Source organism: Cyprinodon tularosa, unplaced genomic scaffold (assembly GCF_016077235.1).
Source record: "Cyprinodon tularosa strain WSP-4 unplaced genomic scaffold, ASM1607723v1 ctg1255, whole genome shotgun sequence".
Classification (NCBI taxonomy): domain Eukaryota; kingdom Metazoa; phylum Chordata; class Actinopteri; order Cyprinodontiformes; family Cyprinodontidae; genus Cyprinodon; species Cyprinodon tularosa.
This window is the reverse complement of record NW_024038065.1, coordinates 1-13182: the sequence shown is the minus strand read 5'-3', so window position 1 is coordinate 13182 and position 13182 is coordinate 1. Positions and strand designations below refer to the sequence as shown.

At 38.6% G+C, this 13182-nt stretch overlaps 1 protein-coding gene across 1 annotated transcript; it reads left to right on the top strand.

The window, feature by feature from the left end:
- Positions 1-808: 808 nt before the first annotated feature.
- On the top strand, positions 809-10814 carry LOC119777634 (ATP-dependent translocase ABCB1-like). Its single transcript, XM_038276599.1, has 8 exons — positions 809-856; positions 4040-4153; positions 4524-4683; positions 5667-5718; positions 5799-5990; positions 6091-6262; positions 10190-10314; positions 10616-10814. The coding sequence occupies exons 1-8, from the start codon at positions 809-811 to the stop codon at positions 10812-10814; spliced, it is 1062 nt and encodes a 353-aa protein (XP_038132527.1).
- The last annotated feature ends 2368 nt before the right edge of the window (positions 10815-13182 follow it).

Below are 13182 nucleotides of genomic sequence, written 5' to 3'. Positions count from 1 at the left end.
AAATGGTCAACAAATGGCGACACCTAGTGGTTAACCTTTGTCTACGTTTCTACAGATGAGTTCACTTTTATCTATTTTTATTATAGATATATATTTTATTAATGTGTCTCAATCACATTATTTTTTTTTTGTCATTATATACATTAAACCCTTATGATCTGATACCATGTCTAGCAGATGTTGAAATAACATGATTTTCACAAAGATAATACTTATTTACAATAAAGCAACTTGAATATCCTCACACAACAAAATATGCTGAAGCCATTTGTTGGATTTAAGTTTCAAATTTAGGAAAATGCCTCCTCTGTATGAGTGTAAAAATGACTCTTAGGTATTTAAACTATGAGATAGACCACTGCTCCACTGACACAGGAAGCACAGGACCGGCCGTTTGGTGAATGGAAAATGTGTCAGGCACTTCGGTGTCTTGATATTTAAATGGTCCAACTACACTTACTCACCAGGATTTATCAGCACGCCAAAGGTTAGGAAAAATACATATCATCTTCGTCAAACTGATGATATTGTACTGTAGACTATGTAATATGTATATTGTGCTGTGCTAGTAATAGCTTAAAGTGCTGACATCTTATATAAAGTAGCCTGCAATCTGATCCCATATTTCTGAACTTAAAGGTACATGGTCACTTTATATGTCTATACAAAAAAAAAAAAAAAACACAAATTATCTGATCAAAAGGAAATAAGATTATAGCACCACACATCCGTCCTGGTCTTTCGTCATTTTTTTTTTAGCCTAAATAAAATTCCAGCAGTGGGAAGCAGTGTGCAGACATAAACAGACATGGTGCCATCTGCCACCAAAACCACAGAAATATCAGAAAGCCAGATGGTGACAATTGATGTAGCTACTTAAAGTGACAACGAGAGAAAAAAGTGGTCTCTTTTCTGCTACTTTATAAAGTGGCATATGCCACAGGCATTCAAGTTACAGAAGTTATACCAGTATTGAAGAATGGCATATGACACTTTTGAAACAGGTAGGCCAGTTTGCTTTGACCGTTGACCGTTTGCTTTTTTCTTTGATAGTGTGAGAGCAGTAGCCTGTTGTCAATATTACAGTAAACAGGTGATCTGCTAAGCATTAGCCTAATTGTAGCATCTAATCTGACTTAATCAAATGCAGAACTCTGCTTCTTCTTTTTCTTCTTCTTCTTCTGTGTTGTAAAACAACAGATGCTTAGAATGACCTATTGTACATGTGCATGCCATGCATAATAGTGGAATATGCCACTTTTGAAACTGGTAAGCCATTTATGTAACTGGCAGTGGCATGCTAATTTCAAAAGTAGTTTTTGAACTGCTACAACACTTTTAGAACTGGCATGTGACATCTTTGAAAATGGCATACCAGATACTTTTCACTCTAGGTGCCACTGGCCACTTAATAGACCCACATCGAGCCCAACCATCCTGCGATGCCTTGCAGTAAAGCTACAGCTCAGCATGGTGGAAGATCAACCAATGTTAGCTAAATAAACTGATCTACAGCTGCTCTAAGTTGAGTGAATCCTTCTAGAAGCCTTTTATAAGAATATCAAGGGAAAAGTCAATTCCCATTCATAACAAGCGGCGCGCTAACAAGGGGACAGCATCAAGGTAATTTTCCTATTTATAATGCTGTTTATACTTAAACTGTCAGTATGAAGAACAGAATTGTGAGGTCTCCACTTCCTATTTTGTGAAGGTTATGACTAAGGTGTAAACTGAGTTATCTTTAGAGTCAAGGGAAGGTATGCTCAGTTAATTATTATGTTCAGGGTATTGTCAGAGTTAGGTAATAGAAAGGGCTTAGAATGACTGAAACATCTGGGTCTGCTGGCCTGTGAAGGTGTCCTCTTAGAAGTAAAAATATGTACTAAACTTTCTTCAAATGTCCTTTCAGGAGCCAAAACAAATGCTAAACTGCCCCCTCAGGAGTCAAAGTGCGTGCTAAATTCCCCTCAAGTGCCCCCTAGGGAGCTAAGGGTGTGTCAAAAGACCCCCTAAGCCAAAATGTGTTCTAAAATGCCCCCTGGTTGCCCTCCACAGGGGTGATGATGAACTATATGTGCACTTTTTCTTCTTTCCAGCCCTGCCCTTCAAAAAGTCTGTGCACACCAATGCTTCTAACCTTGAATAAACCACCAAAATAAATGAATAAATATTGTCTTTAATCTCAAAATCTCATAAAGACTTAATTAACCTTTGCAATACTTTCAGTTCTGTGAAAATGTTCTTCAATTTGTCATGCAGATTAGTGACAACTGGCTCTACCCATTGCTTTCTTGTTTACCCACTTGCAAATACAGAGGCTTTGTTCACAAATGAACTAAGCAAAATGAAGCATGAAACACAAAAAATAACAAACAGTAAGTCAGCAGGATGACTGCTCCAAGGCCAAAACAAAAATAAACTCTCTTTACAAATAAAACAAAATATAGTTCTGATCTCTAAACACTAAACAGGAAAATAAAGACACTTGCTGTTTATACCATACTAACAACAAATAGCACAGAGATGCACTCCCGTAGCCTGGGTGCCAGTCCGAACTTAGTCCCGCCCACAAGGTTTGAGTTCGGGGAAGTTATAATGTATTTTTTTTCTCTAAAATGAAACTTTCTCTCACCTAAAATCTAACTTATTTAAAATGTGAATTTGTTTCCTTAAATGTAAATGTGTTTTTAAAAATTTAAACTTTTTTTTTCAAAAATAAATTGTTTCATAAAATATAATTTTGTTTCTTCAAATGTAATTTTGTTTTTTATTTGTTAATGTGTTTTTAAAAATTTAAACTTTTTTTTTTTAAATACATTTGTTTCATAAAATATAATTTTGTTTCTTCAAATGTTATTTTGTTTATTTGTTAATGTACATTTGTTTGCTAAAATGTAAATTTGTTTTTAAAAATTTAAACTTCTTTTTTTCAAAAATACATTTGTTTCACAAAATATAATTTTGTTTCTTCAAATGTTATTTTGTTTTTTATTTGTTAATGTGTTTTTGAATTGTAAATGTGTTTTGCACTTCTCAGCCACCGTAGTATATCCCTGTAATTGTTACACACTGTAGCTTTAATACTTTAAAATGATAGCCATTCCAATCATTTAAGTCAGTGTCTTGAAGAAAATACTCAAACAGGGTTAAAGTTTAATCATTATACACCTGCTATTGTTTCCTGTTTCTCATCCAGAGTAAAAAAAATATAGAGTGATTTTAAATGGCTGTTGTATATTGTAGGCAAATCCAGAGGAATGTAAATGATGTCATTACAGTAAAGATGATTAAAATGTACTATGAACATGCTAAAGGTCAAAGGTGCTAAAGATTCTCTTTTACTGTACCTTCACCTCCCAACCAAGTTGATAAAGTTTGAGAATAAAACATAAATATTAAAGCCTTTAGGCAAGGCAAGGCAAATTTATTTGTATTGCACAATTCAGTACAATGACAATGCAAAGTGCTTTACATGATTAAAATATAGGAAAATAAAACAGAATCAAAGCAAGTAGGAAAAAAATAGATTAATAAAAAATGCAGAAACAAAAAAGAACATTAAAAACAGTTGGACTAAAGAAAAAAATATCTAATGATATTTCAGTTGAACTGTTTAACTAGAACAGTCAAAGGCAATCCTAAACAAATGTGTTTTTAGTCTTGATTTAAAGGAACTCAGGTTTTCCGCACTTTTACAGTTTTATGGAAGTTTGTTCCAGATAAGTGGAGCATAGGAACTAAATGCTGCTTTTCTATGTTTAGTTCTGGTTCTAGGAATGCAGAGCAGGCTGGAGCCAGAAGACCTGAGTGATCTGGAGGGTTGATACTTTAGAATTTCTTTTGAAGTTAACATTGAAAAAATAGATTTGTATTTGTTTTCAAATTTTATTCTAAATACTTTACAGCTTGATTACTCAGACCCCACTTTTTAATTCCCGTTTTACACCTTATATGTGTTTGAATAGTGAACTATACACTTCAGCCATAATCTTAACTTTTTTTGGTACAGAATGAACAAAAAAATGTTTTGTTAAACAAGCCCCCTTTTGTGCACAATCATTATAGTGAAAAAGAAGAGAATGATGAAAAGACTAATAAGAAGAAGAAGAAGGAAAAGGAGGCGAAGGAGCCCATGGTTGGCCCATTCTCCGTGGTAAGCTTAGCTGCAGCCCTGATCCCCTCCTGTTAGAAAGATGGTCTTCATCTGTAAATATTTTTCCATTTTTCTCTTGATTTAAAAAAGGGTGTGTGAAAGGAAATCTGTTAAAATCTAGTCAATAAGATTAATGTTAAATAAAAATGATGAATACTTATACAAATACATAAAATTCTGTTGTTGGTTTTCAATTACAAGCATAATAGAAACTTGTATGTGTGAGAGAAATACAGCAAGAGAGGAAGTTGGAGATCGGATGGGAGTGCATTACATCCTGCTGTTGTTCGGCTGAAGTCCACCGGTGTCCTGCTGCTTTCAGATAATACCTTCATGCAGTACGTCTCTGATGTATCTGTTTCTTGTGTAGTTCAGGTTTGCAGACAGCTTGGACATTCTCATGCTTTTAGTCGGGACTGTGATGGCGATAGCCAATGGGGTGGTGCTTCCTCTCATATGTATCGTCTTTGGAGACATGACAGACAGTCTTGTTAACAGCGCTTCCTCTAACACCAGTGCAAACCCCCCCAGTGAGTATTATGTATAGATGAGTATCTGTATGTATACATGTACACTACTTTAAGCAACTGACCAGACAGACTTTTCTGCAGTCGGTCACACTCATTTCCATTTGTCACATGACAATATCTGATGGTTTTTATTTCAATTAGTTTGTTCTATATTTTTGTTTAATCCTCCGCTTCACAAGTAGTTTTCACGTACTAGTACATTGTTTTTTTATTTTAATTCAATGAGATGTTTAATCAACATAGCTATAAGTAAATTGTGGACATAGATTAGCACTACAGACTGAAATAGTCAGATTTTATTACTCGTAAGCAATCATTTGGAGAATTTTTTTTTTTTTATTAAACCATGTAATCTTGTGGATTTTTATTTTAGTACAAATGACTGTCATGCTGCTCCTCACTGTATTTCTTCCATAGGAAGTTTGAACCAAAACGTAATTATACATATACATCATAGTACAGGTTATATTAGGAGTCTGCTGCAGTTCAGGAGCAACAAGTGGCTCTAACTAAATTAGCAAAGTTCTTTTTTTGCTGTAAGTAATAAAAAGGTAGTTTTGTAGGTAAAATGTACTACTAATTTACTATTTTGGGTCCGCTAATGTATTAGCACTGTTTTTGTAACCATAGTATAGAAATGTATTTTGCTCTCGAATTTTTAAAAGATCATAATATATGTCCCTTTTATGGTTTCAACTAATAAAGATATTTAGAGTAATGTTTGTTTACTGATTTTTAATAGCAGTGATCCTCAACAAACAACTGCTGATCTACTTAATTTATTTATATCATGAACCTAGATACACAAAAAGTTTAATTAACTTTGTTCCTGTAGTACTTTTTTTAGAAAAAAACTGTTTATATTCCACTAGATTTAATTTACATTTTTTAGGACAAATGATTTCCATTGGACATATTAGTTTAAGCCAGGTAAAACTTAATGGAACTAATGCTAATAATGAAATAAAATTTCCATTCAACAGATCTCACCTTCTCAGAAAACATGACCAACCCATTAGAAGAGGAAATGACGACGTAAAGTTTTACACAGATGTCATTTAAAGTGTCCAGATGTTAGTCTAAGGAACGCTTCATACAGTAGGTTGTTCTTTTAGGTTTGCCATCTACTATTCCATCCTGGGAGCCGTCGTGCTGGTTGCGGCCTACCTCCAGGTGTCTCTCTGGACTCTGGCTGCCGGACGGCAGGTTAAACGCATCCGCAAGTTGTTTTTCCACAGAATCATGCAGCAGGACATCGGCTGGTTTGATGTGAACGAAACAGGAGAGCTCAACACACGACTAACAGAGTGGGTAGCAGAGACATCACATGATGCACACACACAGTTTGGGAAGTGGTAGTGTTGCTTTGCTAATAGGATCGATCTTTGGTTCTTTTTATCCTTGCAGTGATGTCTACAAGATCAAGGAGGGAATTGGTGACAAGGTGGGGATGTTGATCCAAAGTTTTAGTAGCTTTATCGCAGCTTTTATCATCGGTTTTACCAAAGGATGGAAACTGACTCTCGTCATCCTGGCTGTGAGCCCAGCTCTGGGGATCTCAGCTGCACTTTTCAGTAAGGTACAGAAATTCAAACCGCATTGGTAGATATTGTTTTGGTGTTCTTTTTGACTGAAGGAGCTTCACTTCTGCCAGCCTCAGTTCAATCCCCCAACATAGCATTCTGCAAGTTAGAGGATATGACTAGCTGAAAGTTTGCATCTGAAGATGCAAAGCCATCACAGTGTTGGGAAGGGTTAGGGATTAAACTTTGGCTGTGGTTTTACAACCCTTCTTGGAGAAGTTATTTGGTGACAGACTAGTTGGCATCCATTAGTTTTTTTGGCTAATCAGTTTGATATGGTGGTAAATTGCTAGGCCAGTAAGAAGCAGCAAAGGGTGGGTTGCTTTAATTGTAACTGCTGTCTTACAAACCAGTTATTACTTTTCTGTGTGATTGCAGCTAACTGCATTACTGCATGTGTGTGATCTAAATCTATCAGCTGTCAGATCTGCATATGTTAAATTATTGACGTCTACTGTTCATTCTTAAGGTATTAGTTGTTTATTTAATAAAAATGGCAACCCCTTAAAATTTACTGCTTTATGGCAAAGGAGCGATTAGGAAATGCATGTTAGGCTTTCAGTTGATCTTCTATTGTTTGCTCATGGATGAATATCTAGTCTACCTCATGGTGTCTTTAAGAAAGCTGCAGACCTGTATTCAGCTTGATTAGTTACACCAGACTTGACATGGCTGCACGTGTTGAGCCTTGGTTGGCCTTTGTGAAGTGAATAAATCCAGGAAGCCCTAATCATGCTATCTCAAGCCTGGCTTTCTCTAATTCTGGACACCAGGATGAGATATTTCTCCTCTGGATTTTTAAGACAACCGTTACTCGTTACTCTTGGCTTCGGTATAATGCAGAGGTCATGGATTAGCGGACCGCGGTCCGGTGTTATGCCGAAAAGTGCTGAGATATGCATCCCCAGTACGAGTGTAATGAACAACATTAAATCCAAAGATTTGACCGAGGTACGGCTGATTTATTCGTAGTCTCTTGTTATTCACACACAAAAATAAACCGTGATAGCCGATGGAATATCGGAAACTGCAAAGCTTTGTATTTAGCGGAAAATCAAACGTGCATCTCCACAGCACAGCATTCACCAGTGATGCATTCAAGAGCGTCAGATAGCTATGGTGCATTCAGAAGCATGGGACATTTCACACTTACAAGGAAAGAGACATAAACGGAACAGAACTTAACTCAAACAATAATGTATTTATTCAGAAACAGTGTGGGCTTTCTTATAATACTGAATGCTCTATAATTGTATTTCTGTTATTTTTTGGATTATGCACTTCTGCTAGCTTTTTATTCTAAAAAAAATCTATAATATTACAGCAGCAAATTATCAAAGTTTTTCAAAAGTCTGTTTAAAAGCTCCAAATGAGGCTTCAGATCATACAGCGACAATTGCGCTGTCATTGTTTTACAGTAAGAATTTGCATTTGCTGACCCATGTCCTTTAACTACTGATGGATATACAGCAATACATTCATACAAGTGTCAACTCCTCTGAGATAGCACAGGATGCAATTTTTCAAAATTCAATGTATAACATGAATGCATAAATACCTCATTTTATTTCAGTGTTAAATTCTGTTTTCTTCCTGGAGATATTCCAGAAGAAGAAGATTCTGTTGTAGGCCCGACAGCAGGGTGAGTAACATTAGCAGCAACCATTCAACACTGTACGGCGCCATTGTTGTTGTGATACTGTGTCGCGCATGCGTGTTTAGAGGCGACGCTATGACGCATGCGTGTAAAAAAAAAAATGCGGTTAGAGCTTAAAGATGGAAACGCAAAAACGGCGTTTCAAAATCTTTCCACTCTGAAGGCTGAATAAAAAAAAGATTGTTTACAGACCCCCGAAACGCCGGCTTCGTATGGATGAGAGGCTGGTTTGGTGAAAAATTTGTGCGTTTAGGCCAGGGTTCGGCTGCGTGTGGACGGGGCCTAGATGTCACGGAGAATTCCTGCAAGCCCCCCTCCCCTCTTCAATTTTGTGTATTCACTCTACCTTGCTAAGTGTCCTTGTTGTAATGCAAATAACCTGTGATAGGACCAGCCCTTCTACAGGAGACTAGATAAAGGCTGAAACAAACTGGCATCAGAACAAGAGCATGCTCCAAACACTTTTCATTACCTTCTTCTGCAACATCAGACCTTTTTGCAGGGATATCTGGATAAGTAATATCTAAATCTTTTATTTAGGCAAACCTATTGAACAACCAGGTATAATACGGATCCTAGTTCCTGAGTCATTGCTCATTTTATACTTATTCAAATAATAAAATAGGTGTCATTTGTCATTTAGGCTTTTGGAAATTCCTCAGAAAAGTATTATTTTCGAATCCAATAAATGTGATAATAATCCACCTCTCCTTGGTGACGGTTTAGAATATTTCTCTCTGATTATTTTGCAACTTGCAGAGCTCGCTCCTCCTGCACATTTTTGGAGCATTGAGCTCCCCATAGAGTCCAATGTAATTCTACCAGCGTGATAGGAGACTCTTTTTGAGGAAAATATTGTTGTAGCTCACTCTATGGCTTGCTGTGGTGTCTGTTTTGTAGAATAAATAATTCGCTGACGAGTTATTAATCCGGATAAGCTGAATTTGTGCATATATTGCCAGCGGAGGAAAGAAGAGAGAGAGAGAAGAGATCGCCTAAGTTATATTTCCCCCCAAATAAATAATGCTCATTATTGTATAAATGGTAATTATTGTATAAATATTGTTGCTTTCTACAGCGTTCCAGGTCATGCAGCTATTTTCACTGTACAGAACAGTTATCGTCTGATCGCTGCGCTGGTGGCTGTGCTGAAATCATTGTGGTGTTGGCGACACTGATGACGTAGAGCTAGTTATATTTAATCACAAATATTATTCCCCCCCCCTCCCCCCTTCTCTCAGGTAAAACACTCTCAAAGAGAGAGACTTGAGCTAAAACCGAAACTGAAGGGGGTGGAATGTTTCTCCAGCCACAGCGCTGATGGGGCATTTACATCTGAAAAGGGATTCATGAGTTGATAATTACTGCGGGGGGATTGCAGGCTGACGAAAATTCTCGTATCTCCGAGACTTTTAGTGTTAAAGTAACAGATCATTAAAAATGTCTTCAGACCTTTACTGGTTGATGATTTTCTTTATTTGGAAGACCACTGATTTTTAATTGGTTACCCCTGGTTTAATGTTTATAAATATTTATTTCCCGTCATGTGCGCCATCCAGTGCAGATCTTTGGCGCCATCCACATCTAGTGGAAACTAGTGTAATTGGATGAGTCATGTAACGCAAACACTCATTGGTTAGCCAATGGAAATCATCAGAAGCAAGCAGGTGTTCTTCAAACTGTAAAGGCGAATTGTCTATGCCATGCTACAATGTCGGATTCAGAAAAAGATGTTGAAATGTCTGAAAGGTCGGACACAGGCGAGAGCTTATCGGGAGATGGAGACCAACAAGACCTCCCTCATCCTTGGCCCTATCTCAAATAATTTTTAGAAATAGTCGAAAAATTCAGCTTTCAATATAGTGGCATCTGGCTGTTTTTTTAAAGGTTAATTTATACTTTTATACTTTAAGTAGTTTTTGTAGCACATACTTTTTCACTTTTACTTGAGTAAGAGGTCAACTTACTCTACTTCAACTTTTACCAGAGTGTTTTTAAACTGGAGTATCTATTCTTCTACTTAAGTAACAAATGTGTGTATTTTTGACACCACTGGTTGATGTCCTGCGCCAGAAAAAAAATTAAAGTTTTGTTAGCTGAAAAGTCTTCAGAGCATGTACTTCTTTCAACCACTTTGGGTCCCACTTCCTAGACGGCTTGGCCTCCTGACAAGTGTGTGACATTGACTTATCCATGATCTTGTGAGATTGCCCTGGTTTTAAAACATCAGTCTTAGTCACATTTGGGCCTCTTTCTATGTGAACAGTTGCTGACAAACTTCACTACCAAAGAACAGAGTGCATATGCCAAAGCTGGTGCTGTTGCAGAAGAAGTCCTCTCTGCCATCAGGACGGTGTTTGCCTTCAGTGGTCAAAAGAAGGAGATTGAGAGGTGAGTTTATGGAGGCTAAACATTGGCTGCAGCTATATTTAAAATCCACTTTACTTTGGAAAAAAATTAAAGGGAGCTTTTATTTATTTTATTTGTGAAAACCAAATAAGATATATCCTGTAGTGTAGTGTAGTAAAGCAGTTAGTGTCAGCAGAGAAAGGCTAGAATTGAATTAAAGTATTTTTTTTAGACACACTAATGTTGCATTTGTTGGGTTTCTGTTACATTGCAATTCAATTTCACTGGTGCATATTTGTGACCTTTTCCATGCCTGGTTCTGAGAATGTGGGCTTTATTCTAGATATCACAAGAACTTGGAAGATGCTAAAACGATGGGAATAAGGAAGGCAGTCTCTGCTAACATCGCCATGGGATTCACCTTTCTGATGATCGACCTGTCTTATGCTCTGGCCTTTTGGTATGGCAGCACCCTAATCCTGAGTGGGGAATACACCATTGGATCTGTGCTCATGTGGCATACAGAGCCATCAGTAGGTTAAAATATCCACCCCATAATCAAAAAAACATGTTAAATCTAATATAAATGTACCACTGTTATGTTCAAGTTGTGGTGAATTTATTTTCTAATAAGTACAGGTGATTTTGTTATGTTGAAATTAGTTATTGAACAGAAGTCACTGTCGACCCCTGACCAGCAGAGGGCGCGTTCGCCACACTGTGTGTTCTCGGTCATTCAGAGAATGAGGACACGTATAGACTGTGAAGCTGATATACGTGTGTGGCGAACTCTGATTCTAATATCAACATTTTTGGCTCTTTGCAGAAGAAAAATAAAGCGGAATTTCAAATTAAATGTGTAGTGGAGACAGCTTCATGCTGTACCACGCTACATATTTTGGTAGCAGAGGGTGGTTGGTTCAGCCCAGGGCCTAATCGCATAGAAAGAAAGCCGGACCAATCAAAGCAGCATCATGGAGGAAGCAAGGGACGAGGTGAGCAGGAGATTGCTGACGCTGGGGGAGAAGGAGCTCATTCACCTATGTGAACATCTAAAGTGTAACGCACCTGTTGGGGGTTTTGCCAGCAAAACAAGACGCACCCTAATCAGGTTGGTGGAGAAGACATTAGATGAAATTGAGGAGGGTGAAGAGTCCACAGATTCATATCAGAAGTATCTCCAGCAATTACTGTCCGATCTTTCCTCTCTGAATCCAACACTGGGAGAAACTGAGGCTGAGACCGTAGTTCAGGAGAAAGGGGAGCTAGAGGAGTTGAAAATGCAGTACCAGAAATTACAGCAACAGATGGAAGAGGAAATTGGGGCGTTGGAGGAAAAAATGAAGCAGAGGATGCAAGCAGCAGGAGGACACACTGCATCGGTCCCCATTACTACAAAGGATGTAGACACAAAGTCTGCCATCACCACACCAACCAGGCTGCCTGAGGTCACGCTGAGGCGGGAGTTTCGGATAATGGGGCAGATCGGTGAAGCGGGCCAGAAAGAAAAATTGTCCTACACCAGCCTCATAAACCAGATCGAGTCGGCACTACAGAAAGGACATGGAGAAGCAGAGATTATTGAAGCAGTCACACGTGCTGTGAGCCCAGGTCTTCATCTGCAGGAAATGTTGGAAATAAAGCGAGGACTGACATTATCCACCCTCAAAACCATACTTAAGGGGCATTACAAAGTGGATTCTTCCTCTGACCTGCTGCATCGTCTGATGAACATGACACAAGACCCAAGGGAGTCAGCACAGAATTTCTTATTCAGAGCAATAGAACTGAAAGAGAAGCTAATGAGAAAATTCAGCGATGATGATGCAAGCGAAGAAGGTGAGCAGTTCAGTCCTCAACTAATTCAAAGAAAATTTCTCCGCTCTATAGAGACTGGTCTTTACAGTGATGCAGTTAAGTTCCAACTCAAACCATATCTCAGCAACCGTACTGTCACAGATGAGGTGTTAATTGAACGGATCAATGAGGCAACAAACTTAGAACAAGAGAGACAACAAAAATTGAGGAAGACAGTTGTGAGCAAGTCCCCAAAAATCAGTGAAGTGCAGGCAGAAGTGCATCCATCAGAAACCTCAGAGACAGCAGTAGATAGTGTTACTCGTGAACAAGGGGGAAGAAGTAAGAAAAGTCAAGGACCCAAAACAGAGGTAGACTCATTAGAAGCGCTAAAGGCTGAGGTGCTAGAAATTAAGAAGTTGGTGTTACAGACAGTGGAGGCTACACAAGTTAGACTAACTGAGAGACCATTCACACCCGGCCGTACTCGGCTCAGAGGTTGTAGGGCATGTCAGGAAGCTCAGATGGGGGACGCCTGCAGACATTGCTTTAGGTGTGGGCAAGAGGGGCATCTGTCTAGAGGATGTCGACGGCCTAAGGAGCAGCAGGGAAACGAGAGGGGGCTGCCGAGCCGAGACCCCCGGTAGCCCATGAATCATCACGTCTCACCATACCGCAACCTGCCCTCCCCTATGCACCACCTCAAATCTCGTTAGTTAACTATCTTCCACCACGACGCAAGGAAAGACTCATCAAGTTAATTGCAAAGAGGCACACTGTCCATTGCACATTAGATACAGTTCCAGTGGTAGCATTATGGGACTCAGGTGCTCAGGCAACCATCATTAATGACGAATGGAGAAAGCAACATTTACCACACAGCACAGTGCGACCTCTCAGTGAGCTGTTGGGCTCAGATATTGTATTGGGAGTGGCCGCCAACCAGACTGAGATCCCCTTCATGGGCTGGGTGGAAGCAGAATTTAGGCTAGGTAAAGACTCCACCCTGACCAAACCACTTCTAGTACCAATTCTAGTGTCAAATGACCCCGACGTAGCAGTAGAGCCTATAATTGGCTATAATGTGATAGAGGAAATAACAGGGGAGAAGAA